The 26,110-nt window shown below is 39.5% G+C and overlaps 1 protein-coding gene across 4 annotated transcripts; it reads right to left on the minus strand.

The window, feature by feature from the left end:
* Window positions 1–26,079, minus strand: MORF4L1 (mortality factor 4 like 1). Of its 4 annotated transcripts, XM_075044711.1 has the most exons (13): window positions 25,945–26,079; window positions 21,100–21,146; window positions 17,830–17,897; window positions 15,453–15,539; window positions 14,626–14,706; window positions 11,879–11,941; window positions 6,455–6,480; window positions 5,754–5,842; window positions 5,344–5,445; window positions 3,624–3,712; window positions 2,172–2,344; window positions 1,741–1,825; window positions 1–716 (listed from the first exon to the last, which is right to left on the minus strand). In XM_075044711.1, the coding sequence occupies exons 1-13, from the start codon at window positions 25,982–25,984 to the stop codon at window positions 632–634; spliced, it is 1,035 nt and encodes a 344-aa protein (XP_074900812.1). In that variant the 5' UTR covers window positions 25,985–26,079; the 3' UTR covers window positions 1–631. The 4 variants fall into 4 exon arrangements, with proteins under 4 accessions (XP_074900812.1, XP_074900813.1, XP_074900815.1 ...); XM_075044712.1 differs by lacking the exon at window positions 11,879–11,941; XM_075044714.1 differs by lacking the exons at window positions 17,830–17,897; window positions 21,100–21,146; window positions 25,945–26,079 and adding an exon at window positions 15,963–16,006.
* Between the last annotated feature and the right edge of the window lie 31 nt (window positions 26,080–26,110).

Genomic DNA, 26,110 nt, shown 5'->3' on the forward strand with positions numbered 1-26,110 from the left:
TTTGAAATTAAAAAAGTTTATTTGAAGATTTGTAAAACAGCTCTTTGAAAGACCAACATTTCCAAGACACTACAATATGATAAAGCATTTTCCTATTGTTAGAATATAAAAAAGTCACAGTCCTTCGACCACCTAAATAAAAGCATACATTTATGGACCAAACATTTTACTTCCAACACCAAGAAAGTAAATGGGTTTGAAAGTCAGACTAATCAATAGCACCAACACTAGATGATCACAAGCCCCATGGGTCTGAGAGTCTGCATTTGTCATTACTACACAATAAAGCAGGTTAGTGAAGCAAATCTTAATGTCAAAACAGACCTACAAGCACTGAAGAGTTCGTACAATGAAATATCATAATGCATTTTTTACATTCCATTGATGCAAACAACAGTAGCAAGCCAGAAACACCAAAGAGTTCCCGTTAAACTCCAAGCTTCCATTTCAGGACAAGAAATTTTCAGAACTTACAAATGCCAGTTCCATTTTAAACACACAACTTTATTCACTTTATGTTTACATAATTTGTGCAATAGAGACATGTGCAATAGAAAGGTGAAGAACAAGATGTAGAAGTGGACAGTATTACAAGGATCCAATTATCACTTCACTGTCAAGCAGCATGGTATTATACTGCTTTCCGATGATACTCAGGAGGGGCTACTTCATAGTCACTGGCGCTAAACAATGCAGAGGAATTCTTTGCTAAATACCTATAAAAAATAACGAAAACATTAAATTACCTTCTTGCCTAAAGTCTCCATTGTTTAGCATCACATAAGCTAATTACTAGGTGTTTGCCGAGACCATAAAACATGATTTCAAGAGTAGAAAACCAACATGTATCTACTAAAAAGTCAGCTGTGTAAAGCAATTAAAGATTTGACAGCTCACACCAAAAAAAAAAATAATCATCAATTCCAGACAAGTTGTCATGCAACTCTGGCTCCAAGCGAGCACAGGGAGGTTAAGATTAACAGGATGAAACAGTTCACATTTGAGGTTCAGTCAGCTGCTGTACCAAGAATCCATTTACTACTGATGGTACTCAAAGGGGTAGAGACAAGGAGTAGGAGACTATGAAGTTCTGTCTGCATAAATATGGTACTTGAATGATGGCTAGAGCAAAACAAGCAACAGTCAACTAAGCGCAATAGCAGAAGATAAGCATTAAATGCCATCACCCCTCATCGAATGGACTCGGGGATGTAACATGTCTACAGCACCACAGGGTACTCCAGTGCACTAAAGCTACAATGACAGTCTGTCCCATAAATAACATTAGTAAGGTTCATCTGTTTTTAACATTTGCTCAATTGTTGTTGAGTAACTGTTGTGTAATTTACTAGTTTGCTGTAATTGTCATCTGCTTTTTATAGCAACTACAAATAAATGCTTCAATATTTATTTTGAAACCAGTAGTAGACTCAAGACAGTTTAAAAGTGCAGACTAACAGATACATAAACACACATCTAACTAGCAATAACCTCACTATTAACTGGAGAGAAATTAAAACCAGTCTTACTCATGTTCTGTACAGCAGAGTTTGAGAAAGCTTCACCGCAATCTTTGGTGAAGATACCACACACAGGCTCAAGATATAGATATTTTATCTATATATCTATCTATATCTCTGTGTGTTATTTAACAATTGTTCACTGAAAACAGGCCACATTACAAAAGCCTGTGCTTACTGAACTTTTCCTTTCTTGCTGAAAGACTTAAAAAGTACTCACTTTAAGAAGTCATGCAAATAGTTTAACAGCAAAGCCAGGCTCTTCTCATCAAGAGGAGTGTAAGCAAGCATAGCTCCAATTCGTACTGTTTCAAAAGAAGTAGTACTTGTTAGTTATAAACAACAGCTTTAACAAGTATTTAAGTACAGTCTAGAACCTTACAGTTAGCATATAAAAGCAGCCCGGGAGCCTATTCCAAAATATAGAAGCTCACCTAAATTAACTAGACTACTGAAAATCCATTTCCATTCTAAATCCCTGAGTGGCTCTGAACATTTTAGGTACACAGAGTAAGGAAAGAATGAAACCACATTTTTCATAGTTGCTTGTCAAATTTCTGCAGTTTCACATCCACTGAATCTCAAGACAAGAAAAGGAAGCATTCAAATACTTCTAACTGCTCTTCTTCAATCTCTGGAGATCATACTCACCAAATAACCTCAGTAGGTGTGGAGCACCATAGACCTGAGACATTGGAGCATCTGGGTGATCTGCTAAAATTTCAGCATATTGGGGCCTCTCAAACTTGTACAGCAGTTGAGTTCCCAGCATGACGTTGAAGTATTCTTTAATTCCAGCCACAACTTCATTGACTGCATACTCCCTGGTAAACAGAGAAAACGCTGCAAGTCTTGTTCTAGTGACTGGATGGACACAAGATGAGACTTGGCTCAGTCAGTCCACCAAAATCATAAAGATCTTTCACAAGCCTTCAGATTTTTCAAGGAAATTTGTCTGGAGACCTTAAAATGTGCAGCACAGGGAGCAACGCTTTTCAAGACCTCCTTTAAAAATGGACTGTTCCGAACTCAGTAAGAATGTAGGCAAACCGAGAAAAGCCTTGCTTTTAGTCATCTACTCAAAGAAATTAACTCTTAGAGAGTCCTTTCAAGCAACAGTAAATATTTTTAAGAACACTTACCCACTCTTCTGTTTTCAACCAAAGTTAATCCCAACTCACACCAGTTTAAAAGTGCAATGCTACTTTAAATAATCAGACTGAACTCCTCCTTAATGGAAAGGGACAGCCACCAAATATTTCAGGCAACTGACCCTTTCCAACTAGGCCTCTCAAACTCCTGCAGGCCTCCAACTTCACAACTAATTGAAGAATAACTGTATAGGAATTAGCAGTGACACTGCACATCTGAGAAGTACAACCCTCACTCCACCCTGCAAACAAATTTAGGACAGACATTAGGACAATTACATAAAAGAATGTTAAAACACCCTGACAAGTCAATAATATGCTTCCTCTTGAATGGAAGAAAATAACTTCACATTTCTAGTTTGTCTCCCTTTAAAACAGGGAAGCTTCATTCAAGAATAAAAACACACCTTGTTTGCTGTCAGGGCTGGACAGCTGGTGTAATTACAAGTAAGAATCTTCAAAGCTATCACCTCAAAGTAATTAGCTTTGCCCATCTGATTCTTTTAACAAGTCATCATCTACCTCTCTGTCCCCCACCCCTCTACCTCCGTGAGAGAGTCCACCCATACAGTAACACTTTGCTCATCTGCTAGGTAGCTTTTTTGATAGTTTGTTCAGCTTGTACATAGCAAGTACCAATAACTTTATTCACCCAAAGTAGGAAGCCTGAGCTAGAACGAAGGGGTGGAGAACTATTCACTTGACTTTTATCAGCTTCCTTTAGGAAAAGGCCTAAGGAACATGGGGGAAGCAGAAATAATATCCAGAAAACAGAACTGCATTCTTGAATTACCTCCTCAACGGTTTCTAAACTCCTCTATCACCTTGGTCTTGGAACATGAAGCTGGACATAGGGCTGGGACATGTTTAAGAACCTTACTAAATTCTCCATGAAATACAGGTCGAACAACAGCAAGAGAAATATTGAAGGTTTGAAATGGCCACCACTTACTTGTTATCAGTATTTCCTCGTGATTTTTTGTAGTTTGCATAATCCTCTAAAATGGAGTCAACGTTCTTCTTGGCCGGAAGATAGAAGAGCTACACAAGAAGCGAAACCGAGCAAATACGAGTTTTCTAATTTACGCAGACATTTATATCTGCATGCTAACTTTAAATCAACATACATAAGGACATTTCTAGAATAAAACTTACAGGTTCAGATATTAAAGAACACCCAACTGTTTTAATGGTGCGTACAAAAAAAAAATCCTGTAACAGTGACTATATCCATGTTTCCATTTAACACTCACACTGCTCAACAGCAACCTGATGATGAACTACTGAAGTCACCCCAAGAGTCAAAGGTACGCAGCAAAGCACACACATGCCCCTACAGACCTGCTTACACCAGGCCACACAGCAGTTACAAAAGCAATGGTGATAATTTTTGCCTATTCTTCTGTCTGCTCCTCTTCTTGCATCCACAGTTCAGCACCTGGCACTACTATTACTGCAAAGCAAATAAGCCTGCCAAGCACCTGCCAGAAAGTTTTCTTGCCTGCACAGTCTGAAGAATATTAGAGCTACATTAGAGCTTACAGAATTGAAGAAAAAATATTCCCAGCCATGATTCACGAAGGATTAACTTTCATCTTTAACACCATACACAGACCATCTGTACCCACAGACACTAGTTCAGTTGTATATGGCAAGGCTCAGTAGTACAGCAAATTCACATACTTGGGAGGTTTTTTTAAGCATGGGACCCTGTTCACTTATCCATTTCCTTTCACAAGAGCACTACAGTCTGAAGACATTCAATGGGAAAAAAAAAACCCCTAAATCTCCAGAACTGGAGTCAGCGTAACACACAGCAGTGCTTAAGCACCTTTACTGCTGATGCAAGTCTAAGATTTGTATTCACCAAGAAAATTAGCCTTATCCACATAGGACTTGAACAAGATTTTTACATGTCTGGGATTGCAAGAACAGAGACAGTACCTCAGAGCAGCAGTAAGTTAGAGCATGCAATTGCAGCCTATCAAACAATAACAACCAGTTTTCAACAGTATTTTCTATGCTTCTTGCCAATTGTAGTAGTGGTTTCATACAAGAAACAAGTAATGATTCATTAATACTTTTTAAGTTCATGAAAGGTTTTTTATACTTTCAAAATTGAAAGCAAAGCTTAATTTACTGTATCAGGAAGCTTTATATGGATCCAGCCTGGCAGAAGTTAAGAATCACTATCTTACGTGGCAGCTTTCTGTCAGAGCTGTAGAACAACTTAAGATACTTGCTGAACTTGGCAGTAACACATAAACAAGGCAGGAAGAAGCCGAGGTTAAAAGAGGCATCACATGTGATGTTCCTACAGACCAATTCTCTGCCAACTAAGTAAACTGTTCAAAACCTACCAGCAGGCCAAGAATGCATAGAGTTAACATCACACTTAAGCTTTAAGTATTTAAAATTATTTGCCTTTCTAGCTTATGCTTGAGTAGACCAAGTCTATTCTACAAATTTACATGCAACTCTGCTGAGCCACAGTCCTACTCACAGGTGACCTTTGGTTAAAATCCAACTGGAATAAGAACTGTCAAGTAAGCTGTCAGGCTGCTGTCAAACTCCACAAGAGATTTCACTACACTGCACTTGAAGAGGGTATGAAATTCTAGTTTTAGTGTCCTCACCTATATATGGCCAGATTGTTCCTTTGACAAAATTACCTGCTTTTGCCTGGTGATCAAGTCCCAGTCATCTACCAGCCATGGTTTCAGCTCTTCTGGGATTTTCACCTTTACTTCAACTCTGTTCATAAATGTTTCTTCCTGAAAAAAGTGAAGCCAGACTAATTACTTTCAGATAACTGTCCAAGCTAAGAGTCACCCATATTCCTTGTTTTCACAACTGACATACACCACTGGACTGAAGAATTACTACAGTAATTTCTGTAGGCTCCACAAGGAATAAGGAAATAGCTTAGATTTTTCAAGGCCACTTGGGAACCGTAGTTTTGCAAGTTGTAGCATTTCACACTGCTATACTGCAGGAAAAAAATATTGGTGCCTGTACTTCTGAGCAAAGTAACCTTCCTGTTTTCTATCCAAAATCCTGCGAGGGAATCAGAAGTACATACACTTTCAACCGTTGGATCTACTCGAGCCCTCTTCTTCCTAGGAGGCTGAGGAGTCTCACTGGTACTGCTCCCTTCTCCAATTCCTGGAGCTGTACAGAAGACAGACATTATGCTGCTTAAGAAGTCTAATAAGTCAGTAAGAAATACCAGTAAAGAAAGATTTAAAAGAAAGATTTAAAAGTAAGACTCAGACTTCTCTCAGGCCACCTTTTCACTTGTGTTTTTGTTTTAAATATTACTTGTATTCTGGAAGTCCCACATATTTGTGACAAACTGCTGTATTTACACTTATCTGAAGATGGAGGTTTCTGCACTAAAACCAAACCAATATGTCAGTATCTGTAATGTTCTTCGGAAAAATTTTTGGAACCAGCAGCTCAGCTTTGCAGATATGCCACATCTCCATCTCAATAAGGAAACATAAGTTTCACTTATGAAATTATTTCAACAGATCCATGGAGATACACTTTGCTTTTAATTTGCAAGAGGACAAAATCTTGTCAGACTTAAACAAGTAGTTCATGTACAAACCAGAAAAGTATGCATTCCTCCTGACCAAGAGGAAGAGGCATCTGAAGTCCAAGATGAACAACACAAGGTGATAGTAGGTAAACTTAACTGAGGCAGATTTAAGGTCTTATTCCAGCTAAGAATCCTTCACTAAGGATATCCACTTATATACAAAATAAAGGAATACTTACTTTTCTGTTTGTTCTTTTTTGTTTTCCTGCAAGAAGAACATAAATTATTGCAAATATAAAGACAGCAGTATTTAAAGAATCGAAAGTAGAAAGCCAGCAAAATTGTCCACCAAGTTCAGAACAATGAATGAATACTCAGTAGCCTATGGAGTATTTAGATAAAAGCACATGAAAGAAATGTCAGATATGACTTAGCATCACAGTTACGACACTACAAGATTTTTCATGTAACTGGTTAGAATTCACCATTTTGGGGGGGGGCAGGGGGGAGTCACTAAATTTAAACCTACAAAACCCCAGAAGGCATGCCAAGAACACAAGTATTTAAAAACAGTACTGACTGACACTTACGCAAGTAACATCTACACGTTTCATACTTTCCAAGAGCTCTTGGAAAACTACACTAGGTTTTAAGTGGTTTATTTCTGTATTTCAGGGATCACTTTGAGACAGAATATGGGACAAGGAAACAGAAGTGCTGGGAATTATGAGATAAATCTCAGTCAACTTCCAGTTGAATTATCTTCCAGTAAAGTATTGAAAAAACTCACACAGGTTTACCACTACAGCAGTAGAGGAAATTTTACATAGCACTATCAGAATTATATGCATGAAGCTGCATGGACTGCCTACAATTCCATCATCAACTTTTAGGGGAGATCGCGATTACACTTGCCACTTATTAGAAATATTTGGAACAGTACTAAATAGCATTGTCCCTAATATTTATCTTCTTCCAAATGCTTCTCTCAACACTTACTGTTCTAATTTACACACTTCACACTTCTCTAACGTCTCTATCCTTAGCCTTTATTTTTATTCCAAATGAAGAGCTGTACTTCCAAAAATTTTAAAAGAAACCTGAAATACAATGCACACGATACATAAATATTCAGATAGGTCAAGAGTAACAATGACAAAATTAAACTGTCCTAACAGGTATTTTTGTTATTATCTGAACTTTGTATATTTACTAATTAATATTTTCTGAAAATGGTTAAGAATACTACTAGTCATGTTTCAATTTGCTCACTATTAATAGGAGTCCAGTTAAACCTCTCAAAAAAAATGGCAGATTTTGTAGATAAAACTCTTTACCAGTACAAGATTATTTCCTTGGAAATTCACCACTATCTCAAGTGACTCTTGTATTCAGGCTTTGAACTGGGTTTATCTGAATCAGGAAGTAGGGTTTCTAGGAAGGTCTGAAGATAAGAAGAGTAAGGCTTTTTTCAAGCTTCAAGTCAAACAACCATTAGGCTTAAACTGGGCAGAATAAAGACCATCTCTCTCCAGGAAGAAGGAACAATTGAACAATTGCCAAGCTGAGTCACTGAAAATGGACTTCTGTATTGAAGAGAAAGTCTTTTCTTCCAAACCTAGAGTCAACACGGAGGAACAGGGAGTCCTTTCCAGAATTAAAGTCACAAAATAAAAATAATGTTAAGCATTAGTCTAGGACCAGAGTCTTAAAAAATCGGGACAGGGAATATAAAGTACTTAAACTACCACAACTAGGACAGTAAACCACATCTATGTTACTGACGCACAAAGTCTAGCAAGAACCATTGTAGGCAGTTGCTTGTGCTCTCCCACCTCATTCCTTATATTTCAAGTCATATGCCTCTGCTTCAAGTCAAAGCAGCCATCTGTTTGCAAAGTCTAAAAGACAAATCTGAGTTAGAGAACAAACAGAAAGAGCTAAGGTTAGAGACAAAACATTAGCATTTGGCAGACTTTTGATAGCCTGTACAGCAGACTGTCTAAAGTAACACTCTTCATGAGGTGAAGACAGCTGTGCAAGGTGAAGTGCTGCTGTTGTGTACAGTCACTGAAGCATGCAGTGCACTTGATATCCAGAAGAAAGACGCAGCATCTGTATCACAGAGGTTATGGACAGCCCTACTGACAGAAGTTGTAGCCCAAGATGAGCAGCACTTCTTAGATAACTAGATTCCATTAATCAGACCAAGCAGACTCATTTTGAGACATACAGCTGAAGAACACCATGTGCGTTCCTCATGATGGCAGATAATGTCTTCCTGCAAGGACAAATGGAACACAAGTCCTGAAGTGACACAAAAAGGCGAAACATATCTAGGATGGGTTAAAACATGTCCATTTGTGCCACTTCACAACTACATTACGAACTGCAAGCCCTATACTGCTGTATAGAAGCAGTACAAAAACTTAAATTGACTTCTCTTTATATAGCAAGTACAGCTCAGCTGCTATTCTTCATTCACGTATTTCTCTATTGACTAGCATTTTTCACTGAAAACTGACAACAAAACTAAAAAGCAGCATGGAGGTTTCAAGGAAGCTGCTGTTGAAAGAGTTAATTAAAAGACTGAACAGAAGTGCAAGGTGCTGAAGACCTTGCAGTACAAACTTAAAGGATGCATCCCACTGTAGTCAGACATTACCTCCTCAAAGCAGCAGGGCCAGCAACCAGTTCTGGTAAGAAGCTAATCCAGCCCTTGTTGCAGGGTTCTATTTTAGCAGAACAGGAACACAGAGCTATAACAAGAATATTCAACTATTGGGGATCAAAATGTGAGACTGAATTAGAAAGCCAAAAATAAATGAACTACTGACATAACCATCTGAAATTGTGTAGAAACAAGATAATCAGTAGAAAACAAACAGTATTACAGCTTACAGAACAGCTCACAACAATGAAATGCTATATATCAAAAGTGACAGACTTGGAAGGAAAATAAGCAGTTCATGCCACAAAAGCATGGACTTCCAATACTGAACTCCCAATCTCAGTATCCAAAACAGGAGCGTGTACACGATCAAATGGTAAGACTAAAGAGGATGCCATAGAAGACAACATACTGAAAGATTACACTTCACCTTTCCACAGAGATTCATCAGAAGAAAGATAATCTTAAGTATCTGTCACAGAACCTTGGATACCACCTCAAGCAGCCAGCAATCTTTGCACAAGAGTTGGTGTTAATGCTCAGAGCTCTAAACTGGAGCGTCTTCTGGACATATCTAGAAAACTGTCAGTAGAAAGTAAAAATAGCTTAGAAAATAGAATTCAACACAGACAAATGACATCAGGAAAAAAACAAGACTTTGGATGGTTTACTTACTCCACAACAGTTAGCCCATGACCTGGTAGATAAAAATGTTGTGGACAATAACAAGTATTTTACTTTCCCCAAATCCATGTGCCTTTTAAAGGAACTTAGAGGTCTGTCAGAACCTCCCTACTATAGCTGGTTAAGATATGAGCAGCAGAGAATGAAGGTAGTTACGACTTGGTCTCAGGCATTTGAGTTCAATACATTTGTAAATGCCAGAAAAAGGAGATCAGGTGCCAGTTTACTGATAAAACAACACTTGCAACTAAGCTATATGAAATCAAAGTGTCTCCTAATACAAGCTGTATAATAATAAAAAATTAAAAGATTCAAGTGTGAAAAGTAAGAATGTTGGAAAAAAGCGTGAAATTAGCCACTATTGCTCATGCAGCTTGGTCACTAACTTAGCTGTGAGAAGAAGCATTCCTATGAAGATTCAATTAAATCAAACATTATTAGCAAAAGGAGAGAAAGAAAAGTCAGGATTATATACATATATGACTCCTGTGCCTGGTCAGGCAACCCAACCTTAGAAGGCACACAATAGAACTAGAAGAGGTAAAAAGAACAGTTGGTAGTGTACAACAACTTCTGTATCACGAGTAACCAGGCAGACAAGGGCTTTCTCAAGTTGACAACTGGACAGGAAGAGGAGGGGAAATGTGGTAGAGGTATCACTAGCAATAAAAGGTAAAGCTTGAAGAACTAATCAATCTTTCCTCAAGACAGATGGAAAAGACCAAAAACCCAAAGCAGCAGACATTAAAAAGACAGAAGGAGTCATCCTCTTTCCTCCCCTCTTCAACACAGACAGTACTGAATTAAAATGAGAACACGCTGCCACAAGATGACGGGGATGCCAGAAGTCCAAACAGTTCAGACGTTATTACATAAATACAAGAGAGTCCTACAAAGGGTTATTAAACCCATCACATGGATACAGCCTCCAGCTCTGAAGTCTCTTAACGGCAGACTGCTAGAAGCAAAAAGGGTATTTGGGGAAGAGCATCATTCTAGGCTTGACTCAGTTGATTATCCCTAAGCATATGTTACTGGTGACCATTAGAGAGCCGAACAGGTTAGGAAAATCTCCAGCTTGGGCCGGTGTAGCCATTCCAATGTTGTTACAGGCCTAGACAACTGGCATGTAGACATATTCATATGCTGCTTGACATTTAGAGGACTTGGAAGTAGCTTGTGAGAGCTACTAGCTGTGCCAAAGATAGCAGAGGATGCCACAGGAGACAAGCAGCAGGAGCATATGCTTCTGAGTAATATGTTCAGATGAAGAACAAGACTTCTATTAGAAGAAAAAACAGTAACTCCCAAGTTGAGATAGTGTTTTGAGAGCATCTCTGATGAGACTGCTTGCATATAGTATCATTTAAAAACAGATGCTATTCTCAAATTTATTATTCAGTGCCGTATCTTCCCTCCAGAACACTCTCAGTTGCCCTTCTTATTTTCCAAGCATCTGTTAAGTCTGATTGTTTACTGATTTTTTGAAAATTAATCATATTAGGCCCATGAAAGGTAGCGTAAACTCTTAGAAGTTGAAGTTCAGCAGAGCGACATATAAAACAGTCTGCAGAAGCCAGTATCTGTAGTGTTCTATTTCATTTTTGGCAACTGCTATACCCATACAAAAATTTTTTTCTATGATAGCTTCTAGCTAAAATAATTATTTTAAAAACAAATGTATACAACCTGCATTTCATGCATATTTCTATTTCATCAAATATTGCTTACAAATAGCCCCAAAAGCTTTTTGAACCAGTTGCTGCAGTTTACAGAAACAGTTATTCTGAACAGACTCAAGCCAACAATAAAAATATAAGCACATTAAGGACCAAGTTCAAACCTCACATTTCTAACACTATCTAACATAGCAGCCTTGCTCCTAAGACTTACAGAAGACAGTGCTGTTTGTTACTTATTTCCAGAAAAGCAGAACTCCAGGCTGCAGTAAACATGCAGACCAACTGTAACCCTCTAGAACTATCCAGTTTCAAAAATCTGAAGTCAGTTGTCCTCCACTTCTTTTTAAACAGCGGACACACTGAATGCATTTGACTACTCATACTGTACCCTAACCCAACTGAAAAGGTATACATTTCAGAGAAACTAAAAAGAGGTGGTCCATACTGGCTTTAAAAAAAACCAAAATGATATACTGCAGTACTTATAATTGTTAACTGAACTGCTACCAAAGCTTACATTATTACAGCTGAGGACTTTAAGAGTCTCTGAAAGAGAAATCTATGAAAGCACGGAGACTTGGATTTCAGGATGAAAATCCTGGTTTGACAATCCATCCTTAACTCACCGCGTCGATATTGTAGGGGTCTCCAAACAGCAAACAGTATGCGCTCCATCTCGTCTGAAAAATCTAGGCACAATGGGGGTTGAGTTAAGGAAAGAATGTCAGACCTAGTGTTTAGCCTTAAAGAGAATCTATTTAAGATTCAAAAATTTACCTTTTTTAGCAGCATATTATAGTCTTACTGAACTGAACATTCGTGGAGGATAAGCTGTGCTTAGATTGTTATTTCCTTTCCATTATTGTTTGGCTATCTGAAGAATAAGTTTCAAAATATAAGTTACCTTTCCCTTTGTCTGATCCTCCAAGAATGCTACAAAAGGTAAATTTTGAGGCCCAAATAGGTTGACAGTGTTACCCTTTTAGAATAGTTGCGTGATCAGTTTCTCCCCCTCCCCACCATCAGTACTTTATGTATCTACAATGACCTTAGATTTACAACAAGAGAACAATCCAGAAGTTTTATTTTGGAACTGTTGTTTGAGATTTTTCAGAAGCCATCTTGCCTTTAATGGTAAGCAGGATGTGAGAAGCAGTAGTTTGGTCAATAATACATCAGTATCACAACCCTGCATCACTGCTAGGATAAGTCAAAGTATTTCCTCTCCCTCGGCCTCCAAATAGGGAAGAAAAATAGGGAGACTTTGTTGAAAAGAAGCACAGGTCTAATTTAGAAGGATGCATTGGATGCTGATAATGGCTAGAGACTAGGAGCAAGATCAGTGCAACAAGCATATGGGACCCTGTTATAAATAACTTTCACAATGCAAGACTGCTATTCTAATGACAGGTTTTACTTCCTCCCCTTTACAACTCTGAAAATCCACCATCAAGGAATTAATTTTTCCAATCAACTTGAAACAGAAGTTTTAGAGAATTAGGTTATCATCTGTTTTGCTATGCTGGAAACAACCTAGTGATGACAGCAAAAAGCAAAGCCACTCCCTTTCCCCAACTGGTTTCAACCAGAAAGTAAAGACAGACCTGGTAATATGCTTTCAAGCTTTAGAGTTACACAGAGGCTTAAGAAGAAGTCATTTCTACTGTGTGGGTCTCCCTTGGATGCAACATTATTAGGTGTTATTGAGAGGATTAAGCCAACTTTGATTTCAAGCACAGGTTAACATTTACCATTTACTCAGCCAGAGAGAACAACTCATCCCACTGCAATCAGTCTGAACTACCAAGATGACTAAAGCTGACAGTACGGGGAACCCTAATCCTGAAGTTACTATTGGGATGTTCTCTGTAATGCAAATTGTAGACATTTACAATTGAGTCATCACTACCTGTGTCAAAGTTACACATGAAATTAATTCTACTCCCACTGACTAAAATGCAAGAAGACTCAGGTGCAACAACCACTTAAGCAGTCAAATTAGTAATGGTCATAATTTAGATCTGCTTAATTAGATTTTAATGACATTCATTAGGAACTGTCTAAACAGACATTTGGTTTGGGTTTTTTTGCCACCCCCAAATGAAGACAAACAGGTGTCTAGGTCCCTGTCAGAGGTCCATCCTGAGCTGACAGAGCACACCAAACCAGTGGTGTTAAAGCACCTCAGAACCTACAGCGACAAGACCACAATGGAGCATGCATGCAGCATTATGGCCAGATCCGTTGGACTCCCCATCCCAGAGACCAATTTACAGCCTTGGCTAGGCTTTGACTAATCCCAAAGTGAAATCTGCATTCAGGATCTAGAGGGGGGGAAAAAAAAAAAAAAAAAAAAAAACACCAAAAAACCCAAAACACACCACACCGCCAAAAACCCAGCTGTTTCCACTACTGCTGCACTTCTCAAATCAATGATACATATTTTGTAACATAAAATTGCCCATAAATGAGACATGAAATCTGAGGCTGCTGCCAAATGCTCTTTGTAGGAATTGATGTCATTTCAGCAGCTTCCTCATGAAGACTAGAATCCTAAATGAAGTTAGGAGTTCAAAATATCACATTAGTAATGACCATCTTCATAATTAAGTGTAGTACTATCCCCACCAGAAGAGTTTCATGGCACATGAGCAAAGAGCAGTAGAGCTGTACTGATTGCATGAAATCTAAACGTAACACCATGCAAGGCTATTCTGAAAAACAAAAATGATGGAATGAAAGAAAACTGACAGTTACATCCTGAAATTATTTTTTCTAATAAATGTCTGAGCTTGCTTCTGGTCTCTTAAGATGCAAAACCATTTTTAATAGCATATGAGTTTAGTTTTGTCAAAAACAGCAAAACAAAGACTCTTTAAATGCAGTTTTAACAATTGTACAGTAAGAAGGCAAGGTATTTTAAGGATTTTATTCAAAAGTGCTTGCACGAACTGTAAAATTCTATATAGAAACTGATTTCAATGAGACACACAAGCCTTAAGAAGACTCACCACTTTTTGAATGTCAGTTCACTAACTTAAGAGGAATAAAGTGCAAAAAAGCACAGAGTGTGTCTACTCAGTACCTTGATTCAGTATTAAACACTGCACAATCTAAGAAGGCAGTTTTAATAAAATACTTCAACAAAGCCCTTTTTGATATGACAAAAGCGAAACAACTTTTGTATGGGTTGTGTCAGAAGTAATGTAGTTTAGCCTGCAGAACCATTCTAAGAAAAATACTATTTAAAGATCAATAGTACAACTGACAAGCAAAAGTTTGGGAGGTTTTTTGGGTGGGTTGTTTTGTTTTCAGGGTTTTTTTGTTTTGTGGTTGTTTTTGTTAGTTTGTTTTTAACTAAAAAGCTTCTTACACTTCAACATTTTTCTGCTGCAGACCAGAAGTCTTCTTGCCCGGAGCAGCACCTCTCATCTTCCCCTCTGCATATTGTTCCCTTTAAAATAAGAGTAAATTCGTAAGAAAGACTTTAATGGAAAAAGAAGCTTTTTTCCCCTTAAAGGGTAACAGGTTATGCAAAACATTTAGATAATGTCTAGTAAATGGCTTTGCGAATCAGTATGCGTCACAAGCAGGAACAAATTCAACTCAATACCAAGAAAATTTAGTCTTCTTCATACAACACTTAGCAGTATGAACACCCATTTCCTCCCCCTCCCACCATCCTTGTTATGCTGACTCATGCAGAAGCAGCACACTGCTTCTGAAAAATATAAACCAGCTTCTCAATAAAAGCATTTCTATTAAAGAAATACAATATTAGCATTCATAAAAATCAAGGTATTTGTAGGCATCCTGAAGCTGTCTGAGAAGATCCTTACCACTTAACAATACATTTTAAGGATACTGCACAAGGGTCATTTTTAGCCACCTAATTTCCACATTACAGGATATACTTGCAGTTAGTCAGGCTGCCTCTCTGTCTCATCAACCCGCTCTTCCTTAAAATCTCAAGTCACCATTTTAAAATTAAGTAGCAGCTTGCTCTTTCTAAACTGCTAGAGGATGAAGATCAGAACACCTCTGTAAGCCAAAGCATCTCAAGAATAAACAAACATATGAACACCCCTTGAAGGTTTTATTTTTTGTTTGAAACTCACTAACTTCCCTTGATATATAGTTGTTGGATGGAAGCTCTATAAAAAAAATTTACTGACAACAATTTCTAACAAAAATACTTACTGATTGGCCTTTTGAAGTTCTTTTTGTTTCTGCAAATTGGTATCCACGTATTTGAGCACTCTGCTTTCTGGAACCCATTCATCCCAGCTGAAAAAAAATTTTAAAAAGTCAAATGATCATTCAAAACATTACATAATTGCATTCTACACGCAACAGTCAATTAAAAGCTTCACAGAATTTGAGACTGAACTCTGCTTTCGTATCAAGTCATGGACTGGCACAACTGAAAGTGTAAATTACCAAACGCATTCCCCACTTACTGAAGCTGTAATGATTTTTCTAGGGAAATGTAACCCTCAGTCATTTCCAAAGAGTTTCCCAAACTTGAAGGATGGGCAATTTAGGAGGGAGGGGACTGTCTTTAATTTAAAAGAAGCATCTCAGGAAAATAAAAATTTTCTACACTTGCTAAATTATGGGACACCTGTAGCCATAACTATATTATGAAGCAAGTTTCCTTTATCTATTCCAACATTTTATAGGTTAACAAATTCAGCAATAAGATCTTACTGTAAGAAGAAGAGCTCTGATTTCTGTCTGTGAAGGAAACCAAGATGGCATGAATATTTGAAGAATCTGAAGTGAACGATTTAAGAGAACAGGTGTTGGGGAAATTGCCATTACGAGCAAGAATTCCACTTTGACAAAGAGTGGATAATCTGAGCAATCTGACAATTTATTTCAAATAAAACACATTAAAAGTGGCCAAGTTATTCTGAAGTATGCAAGGTAAAACTCTTTATATAGAGAGTTCTGTGTCATTTTCATTTCATGGCAATAGCTGCCAGTCTTAGAACATGGAGGTGTACAAGAAGTACAAGGTCTTCAAGAGTGTTAAGACAAGGCAAAGGCAAGCTTAGCATCCAAAAGTTAGAGAAACATATTTTCAGCTGTACACATTCTAAGACTATGTTTTTAGGTTAGTGCTTTGGTCAGATATTTAAGCCACTTGTCTTACTCCTGCCTGTATAGCTGCAAGAGACCTTCAAAAGAAGTGCTATATAACTGTGCAGCACATTATACTGTATGACGAAGAAACTTTTTTTAGTATCCTAACTGTTGATATTTGCAAAAAAATTAAGAAGTCAAGCAATTAACAAGTAACAAAGGACCATAATTATAGAAACCAAGATTAAAGAGTCATATTGCCCCAGTTGTCTAGATCTTGCAGCAACGCCACTTTTAATGTAGTTAATTGGAAGCTTGAAGGCAAAAAAAACTCAAACAGCGCAAGCAAGAAAAGCAGGAGTCACGACATCACTTACGGCACCCTTCATCAGAGATAAACAAGGAGAGGAAGTATCAAATTTATGCTGCCTCATTAATATACAAGAGCCACCAGAAGAACCAATTAGACTCCCTGTAACTGTCAGTGTTTACAATAAAACATTTATCTGTGCATTCAGCAGGGAGGCTGTGCGGATGCATTTAAGAAGTTACATACTAAAACATGAAGTTCAGCTTTTAGTCATGTCAGTGAGATCAAGATACTGGTGACTAAGAGTCTTCACTCTAGAGTCTGCAGCATTAAAATGAAACAAAACAGGAAAGCGCTCTCTGAAAAGAATTCTGGAGTCTGAAGAGCTGAAGCTTTTAATTGCTAAGAAAAACCCACTTCTAAGTTCAAAACCTAGTGGTAGAACAGAATTCAAATGAAAGAAAAAAGACAAGTACATAAATGCAATAATGTAATGAAAGTATTCACCTTTAATGGGCTCAACATTTATTTCATGGAGATGCCTTTATTCTTCAGCCTCTCTCACCTAGAATCCTACCATTTTTGCAGAAGGGAAAAGTATTTCTAACTTTACCTCAGCATGAGAGGCAAGAGCTGAAATACAGGCTAAGCCTGCTGCTGTGAAGGACTAAAATAGACAGCCTTTCCCATTCTGAACACAGCCTTCAGTAAGCCATGCTTCTCCAAATTTCTGCTACCAAACTTCTTTGCCAAAAGTGGTATAAAAGTAAAGTCCACTGTGTATTTGAGTAGAGTTTTGCTCCACCTCAGTAGGGGTTGCCTCTCCTACCAACACGTAACAAGGAAGTTTCTGTACTAGCTACTGCTGCCAGGGAGGAATTACAGTAACTATTTTCAAACTTGAACAAACAATGCTATAAAGCATCACCATTAGTCTACTGACACCCTAAGCCAGTTTGTCTATACAAAGCTCTGAAGGGTTAGTTAGGCAATGTTTTCTTTGTGTTACTATAAATCATTGGCTTATGTATAAAAATCATTTAGGTCAATTTCAGAAAAATCTCCTAAGGACAGGGACATGGTAGTGCTAGTCCATCAAGCTCACATTCAAACTGACAAAGCCTGCGTTTTCCCCGTAAAGGACAATGAAATACTGCTTTCATTTTATGCAATACTTACTTTTTATTCCAACCACTGTAATGGATAAAGTATTTCACTTGCTTGTCCTTTATGGCAACCTTTACACACTGGAACAGAGAAGAAAGTTCAGTCAGTATCAATGAGAACAAAGAGATCTGAATGAGCTTTGCTTTTTTAGCTTTCAGAGTTTAAGCATGCAGAGATTTCCATGCAAGCGACTGAAATACCAGCAGCTATTTCACAGCAGAAAGTAAGTTCTCTAACACAAGTTACTGCCTATTTACAGATTTGGAAGGGCTAGGCAAACAAGCGACTCTACTCAGCTATCCAAAGGGACACCTTCATTCACAAGAAGGATCAGAAACCCCTGAGGATGACCAGAAGAGTAAACAAGCAGTCACTTCACTACCCCCAGGTTAGCCAAAAGCCATTCACTAGAGAGCTTGTTCACATGCAGGCCCCTACCTCACAGACAGGTAAGCTGGCTGAAGTAGAGGAGTCTTCAAAAGTAAAATAAATAATATGGATCTCTACAGCCACAGAGAGAGCATTATATTCAGTAAAAAGATTTGCAGTAAGGGCTTTTTCTAGGTTAAGAATGTATACATGAGGTAAATAAAAACAGTTATTTCCATCAAAAGACTGGCCTATGAATACAGTAACTTCCTCATACACTGATATTAAGGCAAGACGATTAGAAGAGAGAATACATATATAACAGGGTTGCTCCAACTACTCCACAGTATCATTCAGATTCAGAAGTGTCCCTCACAAACTTTTCTGCCTTACAGTTTAGCACAGACCTGGTCGCAGCCTGCAAGACCCTGCCTCAGCTCAGAGGAATATGTTTGGGTGAGCTGGAACAACTGTGCATGCTGCCCAGTAACAACACAACTTCCTCCTGCCCCTACAGTCTGGCACATAAGAGCTCAAGCTACCACGTTTATGTAAAAGAAAAAACACAGCCAGAGACATGCCTCTTCCTCAAAAAAAACCAACCACCACCACCAACAAACCAAACCAAAACCAGCCCAGAACAGAAACTACATAACCCTAGTTAGTTTAATTATGTGCCCAGCACATGTCCCTGAACTTCTTGGCTATACCAAATTAAATCCACCAGCTTTGGCACTTCATCCAGAAAGTCGTCAAGTCTTGTTCTGGAGATGTTGAGATGTAGGTGCTACCGTACCACTTTAACAATGAAATAATGAGGATGTTGTAAAACATGAAGAATCGCCCTCTTTGGCTCTAGCTTTTAGTCCCTTTTTCAGGATTTTTTCCACTGAAGTAAAAAATTACTCATAGAAGTCATAATTGCTATTTTCTTGCCGTGCTAATTGAGTCACCTCCTAAATATTTGAGAGGCCAGAGCCCTCTGCTACACAACATTTTCTCAAGACCACTGTGGTGACCTCAATGTGGTATACCCTCTTCCATTAAAAAAATTGTCAACGAGAGGAACATCATATTTCAGTACTAATCTCCAAAATGCCATATACGGAACTTAAACGCAGTCTCACCCAGACTTGCAACTAGGAGTAAGGATATCTTAGTCCTGTTTACTATACTACTGCACCAGTGGCTCATTTTGACAGACCTGAAGTTAAAAGCCAGCCAAATACAGACTGCGTGCTTAAAAAGTGTCTACTTATTCTGAAAAATGTAAGAACTGAGCATGAAGTAAAAGAAGATTCAAATGTATTTCTGTACCAAAATCTTTTTCTTCCAGCTGGAGGTTAGAAGTGCCTTAAGTGAACCTCATTTAACTCTGCATTGTACAGAGAGGTACAAAGCGTTTGCCATAATTTTTCATACTACTCTAACACAAATGAGTGCTTCTCTCATCATCTTGCTACAGGAAGCCAAGGATACGGTCATCAGGAACAAAACTTATGTATTGAGAATCACAGAAGAAAAACACATCAAAGGAACAGGAGGAAAGCTAAGGTTATTATTCATTACTACCTACAAAGAACCTTTGTAAAATTAAACCCAGTTCCTTCTGCCATTTCAGGAGCCCAGAAGGATTCAGACTCTCAATATAAATAGTCAGCCAAAAGCAATTGTGCCAAATGGGAAGTCCCTTCCAGCACCAAGCTGGCAGAGCCAGTTCCTGCAACATTCATTCCACTCTGTGTAAAAGAGAAGAGGGGCACAGCACAACATGAAGAAGCACACCACTGTAGCAGCTCCGGGCTGTTAACTGACCAAAGAGTTAAGATTGCTGCTAACAGAAGTTTGTTTCCACAGAAACAGAAGCCTTGATTGCTCTCTTCTCTGTACTAGCACCTGGACAGGCACTGGCAGAAGACAACACTCTGAGCATACATTCACAACGAACTTGTCCTCCAGTTATAGAGCAAGGGAGAGAACAGAGCAGAATCACTCAAGAAAATGTTTTAGACAAGTATGTCCCCTGTCAATGCTCTGGACATTATTTTAACATTAGAATGACTATTTCCTGATAGCATGAAAAGAGACATCAAGCATTGCTAGCTGCCTCCCTACTAACACCTCTCAAGTTGTCCTATCAGTTAATATTTACTGACACTAAAAGCAGATGGATTTAAACTAAATCTGTTTAAGGTGCCCCAGGCATTTCTGCAAGTCTTCTAATCCACACAGCTACAAAAGCCCTCTTTTTCAATTTCAGAGGAAGTGGAAACAGGCAGTCAAGTTAGGAGCTATACCTTCAGTAAAACAGATGCCATGGCAGTGACATCTGCTTATGGCCCACAAGAAATGCGCATCATTGAAAGCGTGCAGAAGTCTGCAACTGAAGCAGTAGGAATACTCCTCCAAGTCACAAATTTGCAATGCACGGTTTCTGCAGTTAAAAACCCAGAACTGAGAATGCCACTTCCTTTGTCACTTTAATCCAGCATTATCTCCTGCAGCATTGTTCCATTTGAAGACCACTGATTGTACTCAGCCACCTACATCTCTGAGGAAGCTCAAACTGCAGCTAACTTACTAGCTCATGCATTAGCACCAGCACCAAGTCCTATGGGCACAAATGCTTTCCAGTGTTCTGGGAATACAGGTGTATCAGATGTTCAACACTAAGACCACCCAGGCTTTAGTAGTTAACCAGAATAGCTGCATAGTACCACTGGGTTTTCTACAATTTTTCTATAATATAGAGCTCCAGGATTTAAAACTGTTTTCATACATTATCAGGTTTTTGTTCATTTTAGTTTTAGTCCTTAATCCCACCTAGTGAGGCACAGTAGGTAAACTAGTACAATTCCTTATTTTCTTGGGGAACAGTCAGAACCATCTGCAGCAGTAAGCAACCACACATACCTTTGCTTCATAAAGGAGAGGTCCATGAAAACAAAGCACTCGTTCACCTGAAAGAAAGTTGCAGATAAACATCTTAGAACACCACCAATGTGCCATTTCTGTAAAATATATCATCAAGTACAAGACAGCATGAACCTAGTGTCAACCTAGGAAGAAATTCAAAAGCAAATACTGATTTGAGAAGCAGGCTGGTGTTTGACAAGCAAATTCACTCTTGTACAAAAGAGGATCAGAGCTCTGATTATTTAGGCCATGAAGCAAAGATTCCTGAGGACTCCCTGAAGAGCACTCATGCAAGGACAGCTGCATGCAAACGATGTCCAAGCCTGCCCAAAGTTCTGCAGAATGGCTGATTACTTCTGCAAACAATTGGCACCAGAAACTTGCATTCCTGCTCATACTTCCAGCCACTGTCAATTCAAATTATAGGCACCCTTGCATCCTATTGCAAGGCTGGCAACAGAGAACTCCTTCAAAGCCTTGAATTTCAGATGCAGACACCAAAACACACTGGCTCAATACAAATGGACTACTTCAGCCTAAGTACTCAAGCAGTAAGCAGGTAAAACTGTCTTAGTGTAAGGGATTCTTTAGTCCCCATGACATTGCATTTTGATTCAGAGCAGGAAATTATCTCTCATAAGAGATGTCACCTCTGCATCTTAAGCTTCTGACACAAATGAAAGCAAGTGTTGTTAGTGCGCCTTTTCCTGCAGGAGGTACACCACCTGGTATTTCTAGTTCAATGAAGTCAGGAAGTGAGAGATCCCCACATTGTTTCCTCATCCTACTTGTGGGATAGAAGAATGCCAGGTTTGTGCAACAGCAAGAAAAATCATTCACTTTGTGGTTTTTAAGTAGGAAGAGATTGTTCTTCAGTCTGGTTGGGGTTTTTTTGGTTTTGGGTTTTTTTTTTTACCCTCAATGGCAAGGTCTTATTGTGCAGTTATGTTGTGGGAATTTGAACATACTTAGCACAGGATATCTGAGTACAGATGTTTCCTTCTTGAAAGCTGCAGTACCTCACATTTTCAGAGAGACAAGCTGTGTAATACACTCCAGGGTGTAGCACACATCCAGTTCTGCCACTATTTCCAAGACACACAGGACAGAAGAGAGCTCTCACAGTCACCATGTGCAGGCTGTGCAGTACACATATGCAGGTACTTATTCAGTCCTCTGACTGCGCTGGGAATGAGGTGTGCAGAAGCAGGCCATCTCACCAGTTAATAGAACTCCGGATGTCTTCTTCCTTGCGAGCAGCTCAGGAATGACTAGGGTGGGGAAGGACCAGTTCATGGGCTATGCATTTAAAAGTACCCACCATTGTAAATTTTACTCTGCTCTTCAAAACCGCTTTCTGCATATTCAAGTGATAAATACAGTCAGTGGCACATTGTACCATTAACTTGAATCCTGTTCAATTCTGGCTTTATTTTCCTCTTTATCCAACAGACACATAACATGACATTGATGAAACTTTTAACCAGATGGGCTCTAAACAGACACTCGCTCTGCAAACAGAAATTGAACATCCCCACAGCTCAATTTTTTTTTTTTTTTGGTGAGGGGGCAGAGCAGTTCTTGTAGTCATTCCCAAAACAAACTGCTGGCAGGATCAGGGCAGTTACACAGTTTATCAGGTGGCTGATGACAAACCACCTGTTTTTGCTTGAAGTGGATGAGGGAGGAGTCAGACACACCATTTCACCACCAAGACTGGGAGACAAATTGAAACAGCAACAGCCTCTTCAACCAGCATGGCTACTATCACATTTCATCTAACACATCCAGACTCTGATTGAACAAGATGCAACTATAAATTTACTATTCATTCCTACGTTGACTGAAAAGAACTGCTCATGTTTTAAGATTTCATTATTATCCAATCTGTAGGATCCCATGCTCTCCATAAAGCTGAAACGAGTATTCACAGTAAAGTCTAAGAACGCAACTAGGTCAAAAATGTATTTCAACTTGTAAAATGTATCAAGAAAGAAAAAGACTTAGAAAGATTCTCACAGAAGTGCCCATTTTGGTACATGCAGTACTTTTACTGAAAAAAAGAAAATGTCTTTATAATCAGGGCTAACAATCAGAAGTTACATTATTATCCTCATATGTCATACTGCTCACTAGTGCTACTAGAAAACACATCTCTATTTCAATTATTGTGCAAGGTCTTTCTAGGTAAGGTGTTCACAGTTACCAATAATTATTTTATTTATTTTTAAAAAACAGGACATGAATCTCAAGTTTTGCAGAAAGGGTTCTTCTGTTTTCATGATAGCCTAACAGGCTCTCACTCCTTCCCAGCACAAGGCCTCTCCTCTGAGCCTACAGACCATTCTCTCCTACACACTGCCACCACTGCAGCAGAACACCCACACCTATTCCTTATCCCAAAGACAGTATTTGTAGGAGAACAGCTCTTTAGCTGAAATAGCTGGTAGAAAATATTGGAACATGCTAGCATGCTCTGTTAACACCCCTAGATGGCAAGCTACACAGAGCATTTCTGTTGCATACGAATGGCTTCCACGCTGGTACCTGGCCAGCACACATGGCTCAAACACCAGTTAGGCTCTGAACAGGCATGTCTTCTAGTCTCACCACACCATCAAAAAGCTTCATGTGAGGAAAAGCTCGGGAAAGTCAGAATTCAACTGCCCACTCCTTCGAGTGTTTTTCATGTAGAGTATTTATAGAAACAAGAGGTTCTCAATCTGTGGATCAACAATACAACTACCAATGAAGCCTTCCCATCCACGTCAGAGCTGCAGGCTAACTAGCATCTTCAGAACAGACCAGAAAACACAGCAGTCTCATCAGCAGAAGAAGAAAAACGTGCCTTAAGCAACTCAGAAGTTGGATCTGATATCTGAGACACTTTTGTATTTGCTTAAAAAAAAAAAATCAGTGTCAAAATGCAGAACACCTGAAGTACCTACAACCCTTAATTCATAGCTGCCCCAATGCTGATCTCACTTCTCATGCCTGCATAAATACATCAGCCCCTTCAGTTTAAGGGGTACTCATACTTCTAGCTTGACATTTTTATTTCCTAGCTCTTATAGGTTTTCACAAAAAATTCAGCCTCCTCCTCACCCTTTGCTTTGTGAAAAATGCCAATCTGGATAACTTCTAAGTCTACCTATCACTCTTTAATATACACTTAGCTTGAAAATCTACAATTAAAATAATTTTCATTTGTCATGCTATGAAGGGACACAATAAAGCATTTAAGTTCTAGGCCTGCAGGAAGCTTTATTCACAGCACTTTTCTCCCTTTTTAATGTCACAGTTGAGATCACAAACATATTTACGTTGTGGAGAAAAGCCTAAAATTTTTAACTTCTATACTAGATTTAGGTTGCACGTATTCCTACAGCTGTGAACGTAATTTTAGCCTGGAATTCTACTTAAGTTTTAGTTTTTGTAGTTCACTTGATTTCACATTAATTACTATAACGTAAATCATACATTAAAATCTTGATTATTTCTGCAGGTTAATAATACCATTGGTATTAACGCGTGGCATGGAATGCTGATGCATGATTGAAAACGTTCTGACACAAGCAGCCACAAAGTACACACAATTACACCGTTGTTTAAGCTACCCAGAATGGCCAGCTTCCAGTCATTCTGCTGCAAACTGCACTTTTAAAGATAAATCACAATCCTGTGGAAAGTCCTGCTTAGAAGCCAAAGCGAGGGACAGGTAGAGAAGAAAGGGTGACGTAAGTTTTCATTTACCATTGTCTAGCATTTTCATTTACCTATATTAGTATCAACCACAACCATTATCTAAAAACCAAAATGTAGGCAAAATAAGTCTCCGGAAAAGCATCATCCTAACCCTTATTCATCTAGAAAAAATATAATCTGGTGCTTTGTTGTAAATATGGATTCCCCCACAACTGTCAGCTGTAGTCCAAACACTGCCCCTGTGAATCCTCCTGCATAAGGATCCCTAACTGCGCTCCCTGTCAAGGAAAAGCAAATAACGACCATGTTAAAAATCCCGACAGACTTCAGAGAGTCCAACAGTTTTAATGCCAATGAATGTCCGTGCCTGCAAGAAAATGAGGCATATTTAGAATAGAAGAGGACAGGAAGGCCCCACATCTTCTTGATAAGAAAGATGAGGAAGAGAGACAAAGACTATTGGAATTCATTTTCTTCCCCATATTCTTACATTGTTAGGGCTGAGCAGTGAAAGCTAAAAACCAAACCATTCTCTGTGCTGATGAACCATAAACATTGGAGTCCAAACCCGGCCTAGCCGAAGGCCTTATTGAAAGCTTGCCTCAGAGCCACAAGCACTGCGAGACGGAGCACTGTAATTACCCTCTGCTTTATTACAAAGGAGAGACCTGGCCGAGGGCAGAGGCTGCCTCCAGCCAGGGCCGGCCCCACCTGAGCCCCGACGGAAGAGGGCCAGGACTCGGCCCCTCAGGAGCCTCCTCCACGGCCGCCCCGGGCCCTTTCGCTCTGCAGCGTCCCCGCCGCAAGTCCATCTCCTCGGACTGCGACTCTTCAGAAACGGCGGCGGGATTTCCCCCCGCCCCCGCCGTTAAAGCGTTTCCTTTGTTTCTTTTTGGCCCACCCACCAAGGAAACGAACGGCAGCAGCGGGTTGAAAGCCGGGCTTTCCAGCGACCGCTGGCTGATGCGGACGCGGGAACCCACCGCCGCCGCCCCGCTGGGAGCCGGCCCCGGCGGACCCCCCCCCCCCGCCCAGGCCTCGCCTCCCCACCTCAGCTTTCACCCCCACCTCGGGGCCCTCCCTTCCCCACACCGCAACCCCCAGGCCGCGGCCGCCCCCCCAGCCCCCCGCACTCACCCTCCTGGAATTTGGGCTTGGGGTCCTGCTTGGGCGCCATTTATAAGTGACTCTCCCTCCTCCCGCCCCCTCCCCGCGGGGGCCTCACCACCTCCGCCGCATCATGCGCGGCCGGCCCCAGCGCCCTCCGCGCCGCGCAGGCGCGTTGCGTCCCGCCGCATCCCCC

This window comes from Buteo buteo, chromosome 13 (genome assembly GCF_964188355.1).
Source record: "Buteo buteo chromosome 13, bButBut1.hap1.1, whole genome shotgun sequence".
Taxonomy (NCBI): domain Eukaryota; kingdom Metazoa; phylum Chordata; class Aves; order Accipitriformes; family Accipitridae; genus Buteo; species Buteo buteo.